Source organism: Folsomia candida, unplaced genomic scaffold (genome assembly GCF_002217175.1).
Source record: "Folsomia candida strain VU population unplaced genomic scaffold, ASM221717v1 Fcan01_Sc003, whole genome shotgun sequence".
Taxonomy (NCBI): domain Eukaryota; kingdom Metazoa; phylum Arthropoda; class Collembola; order Entomobryomorpha; family Isotomidae; genus Folsomia; species Folsomia candida.
Window position 1 is genome coordinate 8,843,502 of NW_019091195.1, and position 20,911 is coordinate 8,864,412.

At 38.8% G+C, this 20,911-nt stretch overlaps 7 protein-coding genes across 11 annotated transcripts; 4 read left to right on the forward strand and 3 right to left on the reverse strand.

Moving 5' to 3' along the window:
- The first annotated feature begins 263 nt into the window (after positions 1-263).
- Positions 264-1,415, forward strand: LOC110847314 (NADH dehydrogenase [ubiquinone] 1 beta subcomplex subunit 8, mitochondrial). The gene is made up of 4 exons (XM_022094242.2): positions 264-415; positions 520-694; positions 786-855; positions 928-1,415. Exons 2-4 carry the CDS (start codon positions 566-568, stop codon positions 1,263-1,265), a joined length of 537 nt encoding a protein of 178 aa, XP_021949934.1. The 5' UTR covers positions 264-415; positions 520-565; the 3' UTR covers positions 1,266-1,415.
- On the reverse strand, positions 1,412-3,162 carry LOC110847313 (transmembrane protein 177). Of its 2 annotated transcripts, XM_022094241.2 has the most exons (5): positions 3,043-3,162; positions 2,916-2,977; positions 2,556-2,834; positions 2,243-2,471; positions 1,412-2,167 (listed from the first exon to the last, which is right to left on the reverse strand). In XM_022094241.2, exons 3-5 carry the CDS (start codon positions 2,768-2,770, stop codon positions 1,553-1,555), a joined length of 1,059 nt encoding a protein of 352 aa, XP_021949933.1. In that variant the 5' UTR covers positions 2,771-2,834; positions 2,916-2,977; positions 3,043-3,162; the 3' UTR covers positions 1,412-1,552. The 2 variants fall into 2 exon arrangements, with proteins under 2 accessions (XP_021949933.1, XP_021949932.1); XM_022094240.2 differs by having other exon boundaries at positions 2,916-3,055.
- A 13-nt stretch (positions 3,163-3,175) lies between these two features.
- LOC110847120 (vacuolar protein sorting-associated protein 41 homolog) lies at positions 3,176-9,751 on the forward strand. Of its 4 annotated transcripts, none has more exons than XM_035850339.1 (15): positions 3,178-3,335; positions 3,391-3,638; positions 3,729-3,896; positions 3,959-4,082; positions 4,177-4,957; positions 5,092-5,240; positions 6,631-6,976; positions 7,055-7,244; positions 7,340-7,535; positions 7,618-7,758; positions 7,837-7,973; positions 8,061-8,160; positions 8,550-8,594; positions 8,675-8,760; positions 9,023-9,751. In XM_035850339.1, the coding sequence occupies exons 2-15, from the start codon at positions 3,417-3,419 to the stop codon at positions 9,077-9,079; spliced, it is 2,742 nt and encodes a 913-aa protein (XP_035706232.1). In that variant the 5' UTR covers positions 3,178-3,335; positions 3,391-3,416; the 3' UTR covers positions 9,080-9,751. The 4 variants fall into 4 exon arrangements, with proteins under 4 accessions (XP_035706233.1, XP_035706232.1, XP_021949670.1 ...); XM_022093978.2 differs by having other exon boundaries at positions 3,403-3,638; XM_035850340.1 differs by having other exon boundaries at positions 3,176-3,638; positions 8,553-8,594.
- LOC110846934 (ciliogenesis-associated TTC17-interacting protein) lies at positions 9,628-11,967 on the reverse strand. Its single transcript, XM_022093771.2, has 5 exons — positions 11,411-11,967; positions 11,156-11,331; positions 10,760-11,086; positions 10,377-10,658; positions 9,628-10,266 (listed from the first exon to the last, which is right to left on the reverse strand). The coding sequence occupies exons 1-5, from the start codon at positions 11,730-11,732 to the stop codon at positions 9,799-9,801; spliced, it is 1,575 nt and encodes a 524-aa protein (XP_021949463.1). The 5' UTR covers positions 11,733-11,967; the 3' UTR covers positions 9,628-9,798.
- Positions 11,968-12,366: 399 nt separating this feature from the next.
- On the forward strand, positions 12,367-15,961 carry LOC110847665 (BRCA1-associated RING domain protein 1). The gene is made up of 7 exons (XM_035850341.1): positions 12,367-12,709; positions 13,123-14,326; positions 14,463-14,677; positions 14,732-14,938; positions 15,027-15,136; positions 15,315-15,439; positions 15,519-15,961. Exons 1-7 carry the CDS (start codon positions 12,543-12,545, stop codon positions 15,870-15,872), a joined length of 2,382 nt encoding a protein of 793 aa, XP_035706234.1. The 5' UTR covers positions 12,367-12,542; the 3' UTR covers positions 15,873-15,961.
- Positions 15,962-16,562: 601 nt separating this feature from the next.
- On the forward strand, positions 16,563-18,959 carry LOC110847475 (bacillopeptidase F). Its single transcript, XM_022094425.2, has 11 exons — positions 16,563-17,067; positions 17,152-17,224; positions 17,299-17,363; positions 17,457-17,515; positions 17,577-17,641; positions 17,722-17,799; positions 17,874-18,144; positions 18,239-18,340; positions 18,424-18,493; positions 18,618-18,699; positions 18,774-18,959. The coding sequence occupies exons 1-11, from the start codon at positions 16,611-16,613 to the stop codon at positions 18,826-18,828; spliced, it is 1,377 nt and encodes a 458-aa protein (XP_021950117.1). The 5' UTR covers positions 16,563-16,610; the 3' UTR covers positions 18,829-18,959.
- On the reverse strand, positions 18,956-19,619 carry LOC110847476. The gene is made up of 2 exons (XM_022094426.2): positions 19,486-19,619; positions 18,956-19,400 (listed from the first exon to the last, which is right to left on the reverse strand). Exons 1-2 carry the CDS (start codon positions 19,510-19,512, stop codon positions 19,089-19,091), a joined length of 339 nt encoding a protein of 112 aa, XP_021950118.1. The 5' UTR covers positions 19,513-19,619; the 3' UTR covers positions 18,956-19,088.
- Between the last annotated feature and the right edge of the window lie 1,292 nt (positions 19,620-20,911).

Here is a 20,911-nt window from a genome sequence, read left to right on the forward strand (position 1 = left end):
ATTAAAGAACAAGTCAAATGGGTGGTGTATGAACCACCGTCTCAATCAAGATTTAGTCACTTCCGGTGCAAAATCTTATTTGGTCAAGAAATTATGAGCATACAAAGAAATGCATAAATGAACTGGCAAATGTGGTCCTTCTTGCATAAATTCACATGAAATCAATCAATATGCATAATTTTGGGCAATTTGCACAAGATTGTATCAGTGCATTAGAAGCGAGGTGAAAGTTGAAAGTGGATGAGACGATTCCAAGCTGCCCCAGTAGTGAAGAGAAATGGAGATTCTCGACTTGCCTCAACTCTCCGTCCAGCCCAGTTTGCGAAAGTTCAGATTCGCAGTTTAATTTTTTTGGACAACTTTTCTCCAAATTTTGATACTCTTGGGAAGATTCTCCTTTTCGGAGAAAGTGAAGGTGAACAATTTGAGATTTCAACTTTTTAAATACTCGTCGTTTTACCCATTTGTCACATTTTTTAAAGGATTTTATCTACAAATATGTGCGTTTTTCTTTGACAGATTTATTTTCTTTCTGCATTGGAAATTATAAAACAAGAGATACAAAATGTCCTTGATCCCGTTGTTTGTCGTTCGACGGGCTCTCAATGCTAAGACAATCACTTTCATCCAACAGAACCGAACCATGGCTGGTTATTGGAACAGGGACTGGAGACCTGCTGTAGAGCTTCCAAAAGTAAGTAGACCACGTCCCCTTCCCATTGTTTTATCGTTTGAAATATTTACAGCGTTATAAAATATTGCACATACAATTTATTTACTTAAAGACGGAGGAAGAAAAGAGGGCCGCTGCCAAAAAGTATGGTATGATTCTTGAGGATTACGAGACGTTCGCAGGTATGATTGTATAGAGAAATATGTAATCTATCCAAAAATGCATCATCTTACGAATTTTTGTCTCTTGGATAGACGACGGCACTGGATACGGAGACTATCCCAAACTGCCACTGATCAGTGCTGAATCAAGGGACCCACATGCATTGTACGATATCCCAGAATTGAAGCGAAATTTTGGAGAGCCAATGGCTGTTGATGCTGACATGGTTGGTGAGGATCGGTGGGATATCAGCAGACGCCTACGATTCCCAATTACTCATATGGTGGCAGCATACGTTGGTGTCATGTCCATGTTCGCATTGTTATTTTTTATTGGGGAAGAAATTCGTTTGTATCCAGTGAAAATGATGAATAAGCACATGTTAACCGATGGCAAGAAGCACTACTCGTTTGAGCTAGAAGATAAATGAACAGTCAAATAATAGTCAATCATTCTATTCTGTCTAGGGTAGAATTATGTAAGTATAGTATGGAGTACGAATTGTCAAAATTGGAGTGTAAAAATTGAAACCTCTTCTGTTATATTAAATCAAAATAAATCGCAGGTTGTCTTAACTAAAGGCTCTATGAATAATTTATTTGGTTGATTCTACCATTAAACACGTTGTGATTATTAGTGTTTTATAAGTAAAAGCACATAATTCAGTCAAAATATTTTTCTATAAATACTACTGGACATTTTTATATAGTAACATTTTTATGACTTCAAAAGGTGAGAATCTCTTTGTAAATTATCTACTGGGGAAGAATTATTCATAGTACTAGCTTGGGATAAGCGTTCAGCAATTTTTTCCATGTTGTGCTTTCTTCTGGTGAAAGGCACATGACGTTCTCGGATGAATTCCACATCATTCCCGAAAAATGTGAATCGCTTTTCACCGGGCGGTCCCATGATTGATCTCAATGCCATATTTCGCTGAAGAGTTCTAGAGTAAAATTCTACCCCTCCTTTGGCATAAGACAAATTAAGGCTTCCAGCTCGTTTGTCAGCATAATTTTCATAAAATTTAGTCAAAAGATCACTAGAAACAGCCCAAATTCCAAAGCAGAAAAGACTAAGCCCGGAATATACAACTGTTCTGAATGATCTAGGTTTATATAATCCGTACAACATATCGTTGGCATTACGAGATAAAAAGAAATATAACATTATCGAAGAGGACCCCATTATACCGCGAGAATAGACATAGTGCGTATCGGACATGCAGATATCTCTTGCAATTCCAAATTTTTGAGCATTTTCGCTCAATACTAGAGCCTCTTGTAACAATTGACCACCGTCCGAACCCCACTCCACATTATTTCCATCGACCTGGGAATAATACCAATAACTGTATATCCATTTCTTTTCTGTTATTATTATAAAATAATGAACTAAAAAACTCACAATGATGTCATTTCTTTCAAGGTCTGCCTGTGTTTTATATGAATAGTTGCGAGGAATCCCAATTGCCACACCACCGGTTGTTTTTGTGGAACCAGCGAAAAACATATCCATGCCATATACTGAGAAAAAATTAACAGATTGTTTCTGTTTTTCTGGCAGTTTTACATCTTCAAGAGCTGTTTTAGCCCTCTCAAACACGTCTGCCGTAGGTGGCGTCATGAATCCATTCCTGAGATTGCATGGTTGTTGAAAACATTACAAATTTAATATTTTAACATTTACAAATAATTATGACGCGATGAAACGTATGTACTTGTAGAGCTGTACGGCATTCCGATAGTTTGGAAGAAACCAGACATGGAGAGCTACATAGCCCCCAAAGTACCCACATGCTGCGGCGACCGCGACACCTGACATGGCGAATCGTCCTTTTTCAGACAACCAAAATCTGGCGAACTGCGACATGTTCTTGGCGAACGGGGTCTGTTCTGGGGTGATGTCGGGAAGTTTGGATGGACCCACTGCCATTTTCTTTTGTCTTTGCCTTGAGACTTTCAAGAGATCAAATTTATATGATTTAGTTTGTCGACTCCTATCAATAAATAAAATACAAACTAAATAAATATAATGGGTAATGAACTCGCGTTACATCAAATTAGTTTTCTAAGCTTACGTTCAACGAAGGACTATTAGAATGAATGGGTTGGAGAAATGTCATGGCATAACCACTGCGTACTATTAAAGGATTATTAAAGTACTCAAAATTTTAAAGACGCAATTAAAGGAAGGGAACAACTTACAACTAAAATGCAAAAACCGAGTATCAAAAGAACGTGAATACGAATTAGGGTTGGCGGAGTTGAAGTTGGGGCGACGTGCACGCATTTTGCGTACAGCTGATAACAAAACAAACACTGTGCGAGTGAGGGTGTGTATCATCGCAATTAATTTAACTGTATACTTTAACTAGTTATTTAAACATGTGACCTCAAGTTCAAAATTGTATTTGAAAAGATACGTTTTTCTGTAAAACATTGTTTAGTTTGACTTGATAAGCATCAAATATTAGATTTAGTTGGACACGTTCTGGCTGGTAAAAGTATAAACACTTTCTCTTCACTTTCACTCACTTGATTTGTGAATTTCAGCTTTATTTTAAGCTGGACTTTGCTGGATGGTTGGTGATGAAAGGGATAAGGGGATGAGCAGCATGGAGGACTATGACGATTTTGAGTCTGGAAGCCTGGGGGACTCTGCCTCCTTGGATGGAGTTGATGACGATGAAGACGAAGAAGACGATGAGGAGGAACCCAAGCTCAACTTTATCCGAATTCGCAATGACCTTTTAGGCATATTGGAAAAGGACGCCGTGAGTTGTGTTGCAGTACATTCCAAGGTAAGCAATGAAGTTTTGAATTTTAATGAGCTACGTACTTTTCAAATGAGATTTCTAAGATTTTAAATTTTTGCCATGTCAAAATTTTAGTTCTTGTGCATCGGAAGTCATCGAGGAGAGCTGTACATTATGGACCACTTGGGAAACAATGTGACACCTTCTCCGAGAGGATCCTTTCCTGCCCACAAAATAATGATAAACTGTATTTCCATTGATGCCGAGGGTGAACATATTGCAACTTGTTCCGATGATGGCAAAGTACGTATTTTTTTCTAATTGTGTGCTGACCAAGTAGTTTATAAATGTTGTGAACGCTTTAGGTCATTGTTTTCAATCTTTGTGATGGTCATTGCGAGACTACCCTTTCCTTGGACAAGAAACTTCGATGCGTGGCAATTGATCCTCAGTACAGTAAAAGCAGCTTTAGTCGAAGATTTCTAGTCGGTATGAAAATAAATTATGTACCACCAATAATAATTACGCGGCCTGTTCTTAATGACCAAGTACGAATAATAATTGGATAATGCTTTTACTTCAGGAAGTGATAGTGCCATGCTTTACCAAAGAAACATTTTTAACTTGCTAAAGCCATTCCCCATTTTGGAAGGAGGCATTGTTTCCACGATTAAATGGGGCAGTCGTTTCGTTGCGTGGAGTTGGAAGGACGAAGTTCGAATCTACGATATCGAAGAGGAAATAATGATAAGCCGTGTTAGATTCGAGTGGGAAAGCAACAACCTCGTCAACAACAGCTTGATAGAGCCTTCTTCCTTACATATGTCCAGCAATGGGTCAAAGGAGAATCTAATTAAAACTTTGCATGAAAAATATCGGTGCAATATTTTTTGGAAGGATAAATACACGGTGTTTATTGGATGGGCTGACATAATCAAGATTTGTCAAGTGGTGGAAATTAAAAATAAAAACATTCAACCTGGTGCTCCTTCTCACTACGTGAAGATCTCTTGCATGTTCACGACCGACTTCTGGACCTGTGGAATTTCTTCCTTTAGTAATTACACCACTGTGCTATCCCTCACAAAAGAGTTTATGGCCATTGGAAATGGTGACACTAATAATGAATATGCAAAAAATAATAACCTACCAAACGTCCAAATTTTGGAGACAGACACAACCTCTTATAATGTGCTACAAGCGGACGCACTTCGTACTCGAGGATACACAGAATACAAACCGTTAGATTATCATTTAGAATCCCTTATAGACGAAATTTTATTCTTCATTGTGTCCCCAAAGGATATTATTCTTGCTAAAGCAAGGGATCAGGATGACCATATTCAATGGCTAATGGAGCGCAAGTAAGTTGAATTGTAGAACTACAAACTTGTCACTTTACAATATCCTCACAAACCGTGCAAACTAGGATATCAAAAAATAATAACTTAGGATGAAAGAAATTATATACGATATTTATAATTACAATTTATTGCAGAAAATTTGAAGAGGCTCTAGAAGTGGCCATTCAGGATCCAAAATCATTACAACGGCATTCAGTCATGAATGTGGGACTGGCATACTTGGATCATCTCGTTGAAAATGAAATGTTTGCAGACGCTGGAAAGTTGTGTTTTAAACTTTTTGGTAAATAATTTTAACTACAGGGTGTTAATAAAGTCCGATCCCATTTTTCCTGTAAAAAAGTGAAGGCTAGTATAAAAAAAAACTACCCGTGATACTTACAAAAAATGTTCGACATATTTACCTTAGTATTTGGTCTTGTTACCATTTACTTTAACCATGCCCTCAACTCTTTGTTTAAGGCTCTGTGCTAATTTTTCCAATGTGCCTCTGGAAATCGAATTCCATACATCTTGAACTTTTTTTTACTAGCTCTTCCCTCGTCCGGGGTTGTGGCTCTTTGTATACATTTTCCTTAAGTATGGACCACTGGTTCTTCAGGGGATTCAAATCTGGGCCGTTAGCGGCCCACACCCCCTTGCTCCAGACCGTTGAAACTTGCGTCTTGATGAGACTCAAACTCGCTTTTGCTGTATGGGCTATAGCACCATCCTGCATGAAAACTATTTTTCTTTCATTCGGAAATATTTCCTTGTTCCCCATGCTATCGAAATAGATAGGTAATATTTTTTCCATATAATGCTTTGCATTGACTGATTGGCCTTTTGGTATGATATGTAGAGGGGTCACGCAACGTGCACAAAATCCACCCGCTACCATAACTTTAAGCCCGAATTTTGGGATCGCTCTTGATGGTACATCCGATTTGTTTTCTGTCCTGTAACGAACATTTTGTTGGTTCAATTTTGGATATAGTTCAATAATAGATTCGTCAGTCCAAAGGATGTGACTGCGCAATTCTTCACCAAGTCTTTTTTCACTCAAATGGGCACTTTTCTGAAGGAGTTCTTCAAATTTAAGACGGTCATCGATATATTTTTGTGACATGAGAGGTTTTTTTGGTTAGTTTGTAAGCTGTGTGACCCCACTTCGTAGTTTTCACAAATTTTTGCACGGTCACACAGTTAATTTGCTTCTTCTTCTCTTTATAGCGTTTTGAGTCATTTAACTCCCTTGCTCAATTACGTAATGAACTACCGGTTTTCTTGCAAAGTCTGTTTTTAATCATTCTTTTTGTGGTAGGTGACACCTTTCTGGGTCGCCCTGGTCGCTTTTTGTCGTGGACAAAATTTTTATTCTTCCATTTCCAAACAGTTCTGCGGCTGCAGCCCAATTTTTGCACAATTTCTGTAGGTTTAAGCCCCTGCTGATGCAATGTTTGTATCTCAACTCTAAGATGCTCATGACTTACACGTTTAGTTGTTCCTCCCATGGTAAAAATTTGAAATAAATAACTTCACTGGTTCAAAAGTTCCAGCTGAATTTGTAACAACCACGCTCCAAAAAATGCATGGGATCGGACTTTATTAACACCCTTTATGTGTAGATAAACTCAAACCATTGCTTGAATTGAATTATAAAATGTTTTCCTAATCCGTGCCTAATATGATAGGCAAAGAAAGCCCAGAAAAATGGGAAGAACAAGTTCTCAGATTTGTCCCCCATGGGCAACTCAGAGCAATCGCACCCTACCTTCCCCGAGGAGAATCGTCCAAACTTCAGCCATATTTTTATGAAATGATTTTATATGACTACCTTAAAAATGACCAGAGTGCTTTCCTCGGGCTCATCCGAGAGTGGAACCCACCCCCAGAGCTGTTTAATGTTACAACCATCATCAATGCTGTCGTTGATCACTTAATTATTTATGACCCAGAAAATCGATTCCTCCTCCAAGCCCTTGCAGATCTGTATTCATACCAAAAGAAATTTGGAAAAGCTTTGGCAATGTACTTGAAGTATGCCCATGAAAATCTTATCTTGAAATTATCTACTAAGGTGAATTACCTAAAATAAATGATTGTTTATGATTGTAGGTTGCAGGACCCTCAGGTATTTTCGTTGATTCAGAGGTATGGACTCTATGAAGAAATAGAAAGCTGCATTGAAGACCTCATGCATTTAAACGTCAGTGAAGCCATTAATCTTTTCATGAAACACAAGGAACGCTTAACGCCATCCATTGTAATTAGTCGACTTGAAGGAAACAGATATTATCAATACTTGGTAATTCAACGAAATACGAAATTACAAGTTACGAAGTTTACGAAATATGAATTATATTTTATGGGTAACATAACGCTTTAAATTTGTATGTGTAGTATTTGGACGTGCTATACAAGGGAGAAGGAAAAGACATGAAACCTGAGTTTAATGGGATGATGGTTTCACTTTATGCCGATTATGGTCCCTCTTACCTTCTTCAATTTCTCAAGTCATCAGACAGCTACCCTATTCAAGAAGCCCTAGATATTTGCAAGCAACGGAAGCTATATGCTGAAATGATTTTTCTATTGGGTATTTAATCAACTGTAACAAAATTAGTTATGCACAACTACAGTGATAAGGTTTACTAAAATTGGATATGTATAAAAATTAGGGCGAATGGGGAACACAAAAGAGGCTTTGCGTTTAATTATTTACGTTCTGGATGATATTTATCAAGCGATTGACTTTTGCAAAGAACATGATGATACGGAGCTATGGGAGGACTTGATTAATTTTTCACTGGATAAGCCTAGTACATACACAATGATATTATAATGTCTTGTATGTTTTTAATCCTGTAACTACAACTTTAATAATTTTACTTTTTTAGGCTATATTACAATTTTATTATGCAACATTGGAACATATGTCGATCCCCGCATTCTTATTCAAAAGATTGAAAACGGGCGAGAAATTCCAGGATTACGAGATTGTTTGGTTAAAATTTTACAGGACTACAATCTACAGGTATAAATTAATTACTATTTCTTGACAAATATGCATTTCCTTTATATCAAGATCAAGATCAACAAGGGATAATTTGTGTTTTGACAGATGGAATTGCAGGAGGGTTGCAAAAACATCTTGGTAGGCGACTGCTTGTCATTATTTCAGACATTGGTTAGGACTCAATTGAAGGGGGCTTGTTTAGAAGGTTCGTTCAGTATGTACTGACAGCTACTCACAATAACCCTAATGATGCACATGTCAGTGATGTTTCTCTCCGATCTTCTAAAGACCAAGTTACTAAACACAATTACTGTGGTACTTGAGCACTTCTGCAGCATTCACGGAGCTATAATGGTGAATGCTCCGCTTTCCGATGGTGAAAATACGCGTCTTGCCAACTTAAAACCTTCGTGAATTCTGCAGAGTGCTCAAGTGCCACACTAACTGTTGTTTGTGTTTAATAACTTGATTTTTAGTGCTAGTTTTTAGAGGTTCGGCGAGAGAGAAACATGTCTGACATGTGCATTATAACTTGTAAGTGATAAATATTCGTTTGTTTCTCAACAACTTAAAATTACTAATTTATATTGCTAGAAGATCAAGAATGTGGGTCATGCCATAAAGGAATATTAGTCGGAGGTATGTACATAAGCAGTTTATATATTTCGATAAAAAAGTATTTTATTTCTGAAATTGGAATCTGTGTTGTGTATTCTTAGATAATTCTGGTGAAGATTCCAATTTGCTCTATTTCTTTTGCAAACACATTTTCCATGTTTCGTGCATATCGAGCTTTGATTACCAGGTACGTAGCTAAATAATGAACAATTTGCATATTAATTGCCAAATTCAGCTCGCCCTTTGAGTCGACCTAATTTGCAGTCTCGAGTTGTATGTGTGGGGGGACTAAACTTCTTTGTTGTACAGAAAACAAAGAAGTTTTAGTCCCTTGTGTGTAACTCTCTTTGTGATGACCTGTTGTGTGTGATGTGTGACGCTGCTCACGTCCGGCATATTATTGTCCTTTGATGTATTATGCATGAGTTTTTGTTTTGTATATATTACAGAACTGTATCATTTGTAATCTCCCACGACGTGCGACTGGTCTTCTGGAGAAACTGTGATAAATTGTGCCGAGAGAGGAGTATCAAGCATTCAAAATGTTATTTCTACACATTCTAAACTTTCAAGTCTGAGAATATCGAGCCCATGCGAATTATGGAGCAAATTTGATTTGTTGTCAAAGGTTGAAGATACACAACATGTTAAATTAGATTTGGACTTCAAAACACATTCTGCAAAACTTGTTCTTGTTCTTCCCTTCGTGTCTTTTGTGGATGTGGGTGGTAGAGAAATTCCAACAGGTACGTGTGTACATAAGGTCTAATTAAATGATATTATTACCCAACCTGTTTGCCTGGAGGCGGTTGGTGGATGAAATTCAATCACAATGGCTGCCTATTATTTTAAAATAATACGAGAGAACGGTTCTATAAGGAAAATATTTATATAATAATTAAACTCCGTGTTCACATCTATTTTAACCATTTTACATTTTATAGCCCCCGAGAGATTACATTTGCTTGAAGCTAGGGTGTAAGTTCTCTCGCTCTTTCTAATTAATTATTAAACTGTCTGTATTCTTAAATCAAACGTACGCTCAATCATTGTATTTATTATTTCAAAATATTGCTACATACTTATTATTATGGTTATTATTTATTACTTTGTGAATATACCCGAGTCAGATAATGAGAATAAAGTGTGGCACTGATTTTAAGAATAATACCACAAAATTGCAGAATAATTGTACGAAAATAATAATTCTTGAGCTTGCTCAACTTCACCCATCATCGTCATTGGGGTTGGAAACATTTTCGTCATCTTCGTCAGATCCCACAGTTACATTTGAATTTTCTTTTTCCTTACCAACCACCTCTAGACCTTCTGTCAAAGCTTTTCCTTCTTCTTCCCCCACTTCCTCCTCAGATGAGACTTTCTCTAATCCATCGAGAGGACGAGTTGGTGGAACAGGATAGAAACGAAATGAGTCTGTCTTTGCATCCTCGCCACCGTCGTCCCATTCTCCCCACTCTCCCATATCCGATTCGTTGGAGGAACTGGAGGATGACACCACTGACGGCTGCTGACTATCAGGACGAAACTTGAGAAAGGACTCAAAGTACTGTTGAGTAAATGGGATGAGATTGGCAGGTTTCCGGAGAAGAACAGCTTGGACAAAGTCACTCAATACTGCTCGAAGGTCCGGATGTTCTAGCAAATAGCATCTGTGGTCAGCAGCCAATTCATCCTAGCATCATTAGATCGACACATGTGCATTAATATTGTGTAATACGCTGAATTATAAAGTGCACTATACATAAGTATGTATGTGCTTGACTTTTTGAAATTCAAATATACCCGTTTCAACAAGTATTTTGCATGGAGTTCGGCATCACAAGCCCAAATGTATGGAGGATAGCAAGCTTCGTGTTTTCCCTTCTTGCTTTCCTTTACAGGTTCGAACCAGAGAGGGATGAGGGCATGCACGTTTTCAGGCTGACATCTTAAAATCAATCGTCCAAACTGATTCAACATTGAATCCCAAAGTCTTTCCCCGAATTCAAACTCTACAGTTCGCCTAATTGACCATGTTCGAACTTGCTCGCCTTTCACATTTTCCCATCCATTTGTCAATGTTACCTGCGTGCGATGTTCAAAAAAGAGAAAATTGCATAAAGAAATCCAAAATAAAATACGAGGCACTTGATTTGATTGAACAGACACGGTTTCTGCCCACTTACATATTTATTTTTAACCACAGATCCTGTGAAAGCGAGTGTTTTGAGTTCCATATCCCCACCTGCCCTTTTTTCTAGCATGATAAGTCTCAAGAGAACAATATTTACCGACTCGGTGACGAGTAATCTTTGTTCCAACCGACTCAAATTGATAGCCTTTTGCTCAACCACTTCTCCATCCTTGTACAATGAGATTGTGATGTGCATTACGTCTTCCTCCTTCATGATGAAAATTTTTCTTTCTGTAACTTTCCCCTCGCACACCGCCCACTCATGAACAAACTCTTGGAACGGTTTCATATCGAAGGAGACGAATCCAGTGATGGTGGTCTGAAATGTTTTTTTTTACATGCTGTAAAGATCTATGTACAAATGCATGCGGTTTATAAACGAGCATACTCCACATTCCAGATCTGGATCTGGCGTCCCATAGCAGCCCGAATGGACGCAGAGACAGTGTTTGTCCCCAAACTTTGAAGGTTTCACGCTCGTGTACATTTTTCCTGAAACATTCCCAACTTCATCCACCATGAGAAGGGACTCGGAGAAACAAAGGTGTTTATACTCCTCTGGAGCTGTATTATTATTATTGGATCAGAACGAATTAGGCCAAAGACTAACTTTCACTCGAATTTCATTCAGCAATTAACATACGCATCCGAATCTTTTGAAACCATTCCAGATTCATTCTATTTTTCATGGGGTCTGACAACATTTTGACCTCATCCTTCAAATCGGGACAGCATTCGGGAGGAAGCTGGGGGACTTCTTCCTCTTCGACGCGTGCAACTTTAAGACCCACGACCCTGGCCTTGCTTGCTATTTTCTTATTACTTTTGCTTTTCTTCCCTGCAGAAACTGTGCCGGATTTTGTCTTGTCAGATCCTGCTGCTGATTTGTTGGGAGAAATTGATATCTCATTTTGAACAACTACGGGTTCTTCTAGTGACACTGCGGATTCATCTTCGTTTGACATTTTGTAGGCAAAGTCTGGCAGAGTTAACCAATTCTAGGTTAATTAGGACATGCATTTAAAAATGTCATACGACAAAATCACAAAACGCTCAGAAATGAAATGAATTTCCAGAAATGGACAATTTCTATGGAACAGAGAGTCGCATTTTGCCCTTGGAAGACGAAGAGAAGTCTCATTTCGTCCGTCATCCTCGTCTCACTTTCCCATTATGTGAAAGTTTCATTCACAGTGAAACCTGAAACATTACGTTCTACTCTGCGTCGATTATCAAATGGGTTTGTTCTCCTGAATCTGTATCAATTGTCCTGACTGCAAGGGGGGAGGAACTCTTATTTGTATAATACAACATTGGCCCAATAACTAGGTAAAGAATAGATACAACCATCTTCTCTGACCTTGGACAACAGAACATACTAAACAGAACATACTATACATACAGCCTACATTTTGTCAATTATTGTCATTGCATAACTATGGATAAGAAATTTGCGTAACTTCGTTAATTGGGTAACTGTGGTGGTGGTGGTCCGACCAAGACAGGATAGAACATGTTTTCACGTTATATGCGTGTCTGGACGGGACGGAGGGAATGCGTTGTTGCGGCAAAAAACTAGACTACTCGCAGCTGCTGTAGTGTAGCACGTTACTTGCTATAATTTCGTTTTTCGTTTTTAATTCTAGTCAAAGTGAAAGAGCTTTCGTATGTACTTTAAACTCCTAAATTGAATAAAAGTATTCCCCGACTCGTACTGAATTGCTCGGATCAATTTAGTTGAACGGAGAGAGGCCGGTGAGGAGTGTAATACAACAATGGAAACGGAAAAGGAAAAAGTTTCCGACAGCGACAGCGAGAAGAATAGCGAAGAATGCGAAGAGGACGAAGGCGAAGACATGGTCGCGAAAGCCACAAGGGAACAATTTGTTCAAAGTATGAAGGCAATGGAACAAGTTTGCAAAATTTTGAGATGTGTCAAATGGTAAGTTATTCTATTTACTTATTTGCTGGTATTGCTCATGGTTCAACAACTTTAAACCAAATTAGAAAACGGGTGGTCGTGGGTTCATAGCCACTGCGGAAACCAATTTTTTAACCTAATAGCAATTCCACATTCAAAAACTAATGCTCGAAACTTCAAAATTTCTATCTAACAAACTAGATTTACCTACTTATAAGATTTGTTTCGTTTGTTCTTGATTTCTTTTTTCTGTAACCATCTCTAACGTTTTTAAATTAGCAGGAGCGTCCAACTACGTAGGTAGTATCATTATGGTTAAATGGCAATAAAATAAATGAGATGGACTAAACGATGTGCCATTATGCATTGCTAAGTCGTTCCATTGATAAGTTGTAATGAAATTAGGCTGAAAACGATAATTTGGCTAATTTCAGTGCCGGTATTCCCACGCAGCCGAGGGAAAAGGTGTACACTTTAGGAAATTGCTTCCACAAATATTGCGCTTCCTGTGTAGAAAGCATGTCCGGGAAACCTTGTGTCGTATGCGACGTCGTTGGAAGACTAAACAGTTCTTTGGAGGAAGATGCATTCTCGTCTTCATTGATTGATGCTCTTATGGCACTCAAGGAAGAGATGAAAAACATGTCGCGTGAAGAATTGAATGAAATTGAACTTGGCGATGAAGAGGCTTCACCACCACTTGATATCGACTTGGTGACTGGGGGACCCATTGTGCCGAGGTCCGCGACCTCTGCTGAATCAATTTTTGGATGGTTGAACGACACTACAGCTGCACAAGATGAGAGTAGCCCTACGACTGACAACATTGCCCCCACCAGTCCCCCCAAGTCACCGATGGATAACAACGTGAGAGAAAATTCCCCAGATATGTTCGAGGATTCTCAGCCTTCTCCTGTTGTTGCCCCCAATGCAAGACAGAACAAAAAGCGCGCAAATTGTTCTTCTGATGCCAGTGACACTGAGGATCCCCCAGACTTGGTTGCCGCCGACTCGCCTTCTAGGCCAACCAAAAAGAGTAAAAGTTCTCCAGAGTCGGATTCGGATGTTGATGCTGCTGATGATGATGATGATGACACGGACTTTGAAGAGGATACTTTTAATTCCACGCCAGAGATGCCTAAACTGACTCGAATGTCACCTGACATTGACACAACCATCGTTAAATCCAGCTCGCAAGAGGCTATGCCAGGTAACACCAGGCGCAATTCTACTAGGTCGACCGTATCATTGGACTCTGCCACTACACCAGCATTGGGGAAACGGCGTAAAATCGCACCAAAGGCTAGTAGTCAACCTGTTAGTCTCAAAAGTACCAAACATACCGCAAAGTCTAGCAGCAAGACAGTGGTGTCTGATGAAACAAAAACAATCTCGCCATATTCTACACCTATTCCTGCAAAACGGGGTGATGCTATTATTGGGAATAAGGCAGACAGTCCTGCCTCACTTGGATCTGCGTCATTCTCGTCAACAACAGGCAAAGTGGACAAGAAAAATGCAAAGGGAGAAACACCGCTCCATATTGCTTGCAGATCTGGTCAGGTAGAAAAAGTGAAGCAGTTGATACTTGCGGGGGCTGATCCTAATGTTCAAGATTATGCTGGATGGACTCCTTTGGTTAGTTAGTTCCTTCCTACAATAATAATACGATATGATAATGATATGACTTACTTATTTTCTATTATTAATGATGAAATGCTTCATTTTTTGCGTGAGTGGTGAAAATGTCTGATAATTTTTTAATTGTTTTTAGCACGAAGCAATAAATGGAAAAGCAAGTCCCAGTTGTAAGTTCGAGCTAGTAAAATTACTCTGTGAGGGTGGGTCATGCAATCCCAATATCCCTGGAATGGATAACGAGTCTGCTATTCATGAGGCTTCGAGGGGAGGTTTTCAAGATATTGTCGTTTATCTTTTGGACTATGGTGCTTCTCCAAACATTCGAAATCGAGTTGGCAACCTCCCACGGTATAACATGAAACCTAATTGTCATTGCAATTGGTTAAGTTTTATTTCCTACAGAGATGTTGCTGCCACTGAAGAAATCGCTAAACTATTCGAGGACTCTTCAATTGGTGGAAACAGTCCTGACATTTCTTTTGTCGATGACCCGGTTGTCCTTGAAATACAGTTGTCTAATGCGCTCATCTACTTTAATTGTGATGTTTCCCCTGAAGAGCTGTCATATGTTGAAAATACTCTCAAATTGAAGGTCACTAAAACCTTGCAGTAAGTTACTAGATGTGTCTATCTGTGGAAAAAAATTATGACGACATTATGGACGCAAAGTTTTATTAAGCACAATTATAAATTCTAGGGGCGAAGTGACTCATATGATATTCAATTGTGACAGCGAGAAGAAAGTGCAGTATTCTTATGACTACCTACATGGAATCGCAAATGGTCTCTGGATGTTGAGTATGCAATGTAAGTTTCCCGAGTTTCTCACTTTCCCCACTTTCGCTCTTATAACACCGTACTAACACCGTAATGAGACTCCCGTTTGGTTATTTTCTTATTAATATCACTTAAAAATATGTATCAAAGGTTCGACTACTCTTTAAAGTCTCTTAAATTAAACTAATAGTTTTTTTGGTGCTTTTAGGGATCAACGACTCAATTGAAGCCAAGAAAGTCCTTTCTCCTAGTTCATTTGAGGTTCAAAGTTGCGATGTACTTGAAAGTGAAAGAAGTGCACCAACTTCTGCCCGAACAAATAAAGAGCTAGGGGTAATAAGTTATTCTCAAAAATATATTTTGTTCATATCTTGATATTATTGTCCTAATAGTTATACGTACCAATTTGTAGAATCCAGGACTTTTTCATGGATTTTGCTTTTACTTATACAAGAATTCTGCATTCGACAATATTGGGAAAACCATGTTGGCTGCGTTGGTCAAGTCTACTGGGGGTGAAGTTATCAACCGAGAGCCGAATCCCAGCGTCGTGGACCCATTAGAGTATCCGATCCGATTTCATGTGCCGAAACAGGACAGCCACAAGCTGACTCTTACATCTCACATTATTCTCTACGATGATAAAAACAAGCCTCCTGCGTCCAAAATGCACAATATGGAACATATAAAGGTTCTTAAGGTTCGGTGGATGATTGACTCGCTGGGGGATTTCTCTCTGAAGGATCCGGACAATTACCTTTCATAAATGATTTCTAATTCTCTACAACATACTTTTGTAATCATAATTCAAATTAATAAACCATTGCTTAATTTTTGACAGTTTTTGAAAATATACATTTGTTTTGTTCAACTTATATGTGAATATTATCAAGCATGATCATCAATCACGAGTGCGGCATATACACTCGACACTTTTTCCTGATATGTAACTCAATGATCCAAGTGACAATGACAATCATTTTTGTAAACGGCGATGAAAAACATTTATTAGGGAATATTTTTGGGTCAATGGTTATTTTACAACCATTTGACCCAGGGTAAATCCATAAGTAAACGCTATATATTACGGAGATAATCATTCAGATCTAGCGCAGCGTGTCCATATCATCACGGATACCTGTCACCACCAGCACCACTTTCAAGATAACGTGCTGGATGGATAATATTGTTTGCTATACTGCATTAAATAAAAATAATGTCTCATTGTGTTCCCACTTAACGGAGGTCGTCAATTAATTTCCAATATTGTCGAACTGATAATCATTCATAATCCGTCGATTACATGAATCCAGGGATTCCCGTATTAAAATAACTTGAATCTGTCGAATCCATTTCTCATGATCTTCTGACGCCTGCCAATTATTAAATATGCACTCATTAAATACTTATGTAGTTACATAGCATATTGGGACAGGTATAAAAAGGCAGCCGTACTTTCCTCCGACCCACATTACCTTTCGAAGTACATCACCTTGCACACAACATGAAAGTCATAATTTCTCTCCTTTTGGCCACAGTGGCTCTGAGCCATGTCTCAACCACCCCGGCCTCAGTGGTCAATTCTGCCTTACTCAAGGCCTACTCAACCAAGGATCATGCCGACATTATGATTGTTCTCAAGGCGAAAACCTCCCAAGTTCTTGCCCAGGTCGAATCGCAAATCTTTGCCACCACCGACGACAAGGCCACCACCCTCTACAATGAGCTCAACAGATTCACCTCCTCCTCCCAAAAGGAAATTTTGAGCATCCTCACGAAATTTAAGTCATCCGGAGTTAAGGGATTTTACATCACCAACAGGATCTCTGTGCGAGGTGCTCCCTTGGAGTTGGTCCAAGCCCTTGCCCACCGAGATGATATTGAAGAGATCCGCGAAGCCAAGGTCGTCCATATTGAAGCGCCCGTCGAAGTTTCCCAAGAACGAGTTTTGGAATGGGGAGGTAATTATCTCCATTTCCAATAATTATTTCCATCATAATTCATTTTATCGAATTAATCTATCTTTAAATTCATAATGTTTGCAGTGTCTCAGATTAACGCTCCAGAGGCGTGGGAGCGAGGATACACGGGGGCAGGAATTGTTAGCTCAAACATTGAGTAAGTCGTTATGACATGTGGTCATCGTTATTAATTGCTCTCCAATTCATTCTAACACCATTTGATGTCCACAGCACTGGTGTCCGATACACTCACGTTGCTTTGCGAGACGGCTACCGAGCAGACTATGGATGGTTTGGTAAGTATGGCGAAAATCCTAACTTTTGTAGAGGCATCACATTTGGGGGAATATGCGACTTGCTCAACTTTCTCTGCTTTCTCTTATGCACAGATCCTGAAGGAAACACTGAGCTACCGAATGACCAGAATGCACATGGCACTCACACCATGGTAAGCCCTCATTTGAATTTGTACAATAGGCATCAAACCTGATGTATGATATGATGAACAGGGTAGCATTGTTGGGCGAAACGGTACGGGTGTGGCTTCTGAATCCATGTGGGTGGCTTGCAAGGGGTGAGTTAATATGCAATGAAAGTCTATAAATGTTATTTAAAATAAATCTACTTTAATATTGTTTGAATTTCATTTTCAAGCTGCTCAACGAGTGCCTGTTCTGAGTACGCATTGATTTCTTGTGGAGAGTGGACTTTTTGCCCGACAAATTGGGATGGGTATAATTTCCTGTCTATACTGATCATAGGAAAGGAGTATGTAGATGATTCGAATTTGTTGTCACTGGTTTTAGCACTGGCAGTGATTGTACCAAACGACCAAACCTGAGCTCCAACTCGTGGGGAGGTGGTCAAGAGGACGCGTGGTACGATGAGGTTATCAACTCGTGGAATTCTGTCAACATTATTCCTATCTTTGCACTCGGAAATTCCGGCCCAGGATGTCGCACAGCGAACAGTCCTGGCGATCGACCAAACGTTATCAGTGTCGGAGCGACCAATGCTGACGATGCTGTCGCCGTCTTCTCCTCTCATGGCCCAACCCTTGCCACCAGTGTCATCAAGGTCAGTCCCGTACCGTGCGCTTCTATGCAATTTTACGTGTTCCAATTTCCACATCAGTAATTCAATATGCAAAACTATCAAAATTGTTAAATAGCCCGAGGTCTCAGCGCCAGGAGTAAATATTAGGAGCTGCGGAATTGCGACTGACACCAGTTACACCCTTTTGTCCGGAACCAGTATGGCCACTCCTCATGTGGTAAACAAACTTAAGTTTAACCTTCCTAGACCGATAATATGTAAATTGTAGCAATAACCTTTTATCTATCATCGGATTTATAGGCTGGCGCTGTTGCTATTCTTCTGCAAGCCGGCTTGGCCACACGACCGGAAATAGCCACAGCTCTTGAAAGTATGAATATTTTGCACTATGGGATGAAGTATCTAGTTCTGACTATATACTTCATCATACGGTTTTTTAATTTTTAAATCAAGGTGACTCCATTCTAATTAATCTATTTTTGTCCATATCGCAGCTACCACTGTGAGACCAGAAATACCAGAAATTGTGTGCACTGGTGGAGGTGTTAATATCACTTATCCATGGCCAAACAATTCGTAAGACAACTGAAACTTCATTTAAGATAAGGATATTCTGAATATTTTGATTTAAAATATTTTTTTTCCATTAGATATGGCTGGGGTCGTATCGACGTATCCGCTGCCTTGAACTCCGTCCTGCCTTGAATTCAATTCTCAAAAAATAATATCCGAGTATAATCTTTGTAATAAATTTCAAAAATTGTACATGATTCTATCCATTGCTTTATCCAGTCCAAAATTAACATTGAAAATAAAATGTCAAAAAATGTGATCAATTTCTAAATTATATATATTTCATTATTAACATGTACATACAAAATACAAACACACGGCAAATGTTCCCCATTACCAACAAACACCCCGTATTATTACAAGTTTATATATAAGTGAACAATAACATCCCCTTAGTATACCTTGAATCTAGGACCCTTAACAATTAACTTGGGCCTGAGGACTTTTATTCTCCACGGAATAAACTTTATTTTTGGTTTGATGAGTTTCAGTCTTGGCAGTCTCAGGGGGACTTCGTGTCCCCAGCCGCCTCCTTTCCCCTTGTCGTGAGTATTTTCAAGACTAAAGCTGAACCCTAAACTCGCTCCCTTTCCCTTCCCGTGACCCTTGTGATGATGGTGACCTTTAGGCCTTCTGTGACCTTTCTTTCCTTTCTTATGTGGTTTTCTAGCATCCAATTCCATTATAAGGAATGCCACTAAAACCTATGCACAAGAGAATTGTTATTATTATTAGCACTTTCTCGACGAAGGCACTGCTTTTTCAAAACTTGAGTAAGAAATCACTTACCAGCAAAAGTAGAAATTTGAAATTCATTTTTCACCTGTGGTTGCCACTACCACTAATCTCACCACCGTATCAGTTCTAAAATAGATTACTGACTAACGTGCTGTGATTTACAAACTCTTCTTTATATACATCGTATACAAATTACAAAGGGCGCAGATTTGTAGGATTATTTGATGAATTCATTCATGGCCCTCAAATCAGCACTGTTTATTTATGCATGTAAGTAGATCCTCCCAACACTGAAATGCCCCCTGCGCCGAAGGCTGCAACGCAACTATTACGCGCATATGACATAACAAATGTATAATTTGTGGTCACTCTGTAGCCATCAACGAGATATTTGAAAAAGCATTCTACTTCCTTTATTCATTTCCACCATAATAATGATGATATGCTGTAATATTTAGTCGCAGTCCATGTCAGTCCACACAACTACGGACGGCGTACCTGCTTTTTGGCTACTTGTTATACATGTGTGACATACATAATATTGAGGTAATTACACATTCGCCGAAATAATTGAAATTCTAGGGAAGGATTCGAGTAGGAAATATCCTTGCCTTTACAGCAAATAAGATAAAGATGACTAAAATCATCACACGATCACTACTACTCTGCTTCTCTTGTATAGCACTTAAGTTAGAATTCTTAATTTTATTAATCTGCAGTGTGCATGCATCTAGAGTATAATAAGCGTGTGGAAGTATGTACATAAGTACTTACATAAATGCATCCGTTGAAGAGCTACAAAAATTCGAGTGTCAACTTTTTTTGCACAGGAAGTAGCAATAAGTCAAATGTGTGTTACTACAAGCACCTACATACTTTGTGCCTTGTCCCGTAATTTGTTAATCTTGTAGAGCAATAACATGATATTAATTTATTTAAAAAATATTGCACACGCACCACAGCTCAGCTTGGTAGTAATGGAGCCATTATAAATGTTATCATCTCCACATTTCCGGACACCAATTGGGCATATATTTACTGAAATATTAAATGAACATAAAGGCATCTCGTGTACAAATTCGTACATTCAGTGGACTAATCTGATAGTATGACATGCACTTATTGGTGGGGACACAAAACACTATTTAGGTCTAGTTAATGGATTATCTGAATCTTTTTTAGTGTTTATCTGGTTTAAACAACAGTGTTGATTACAATCCTTACTACAGCAGAGGGGCATAAAAAGTCAAGCATTCCCTTAACGTTTACTACTTAAATCATTGTATTGTTATAGTTTGTAAATAAGATTTTATAACGTCATGTTTATCATTTCCTAAAGATAGAAGTACAAAAACAGGTCACATGTGCATGACAAAACTTTCTCCCCTCCGACCTATTCTACAGATTCTACGCCAATATCTTCAAATCGTGAACTCGTGTACAATTCAAACTTTTGTTTGCATACAACACTAATTGC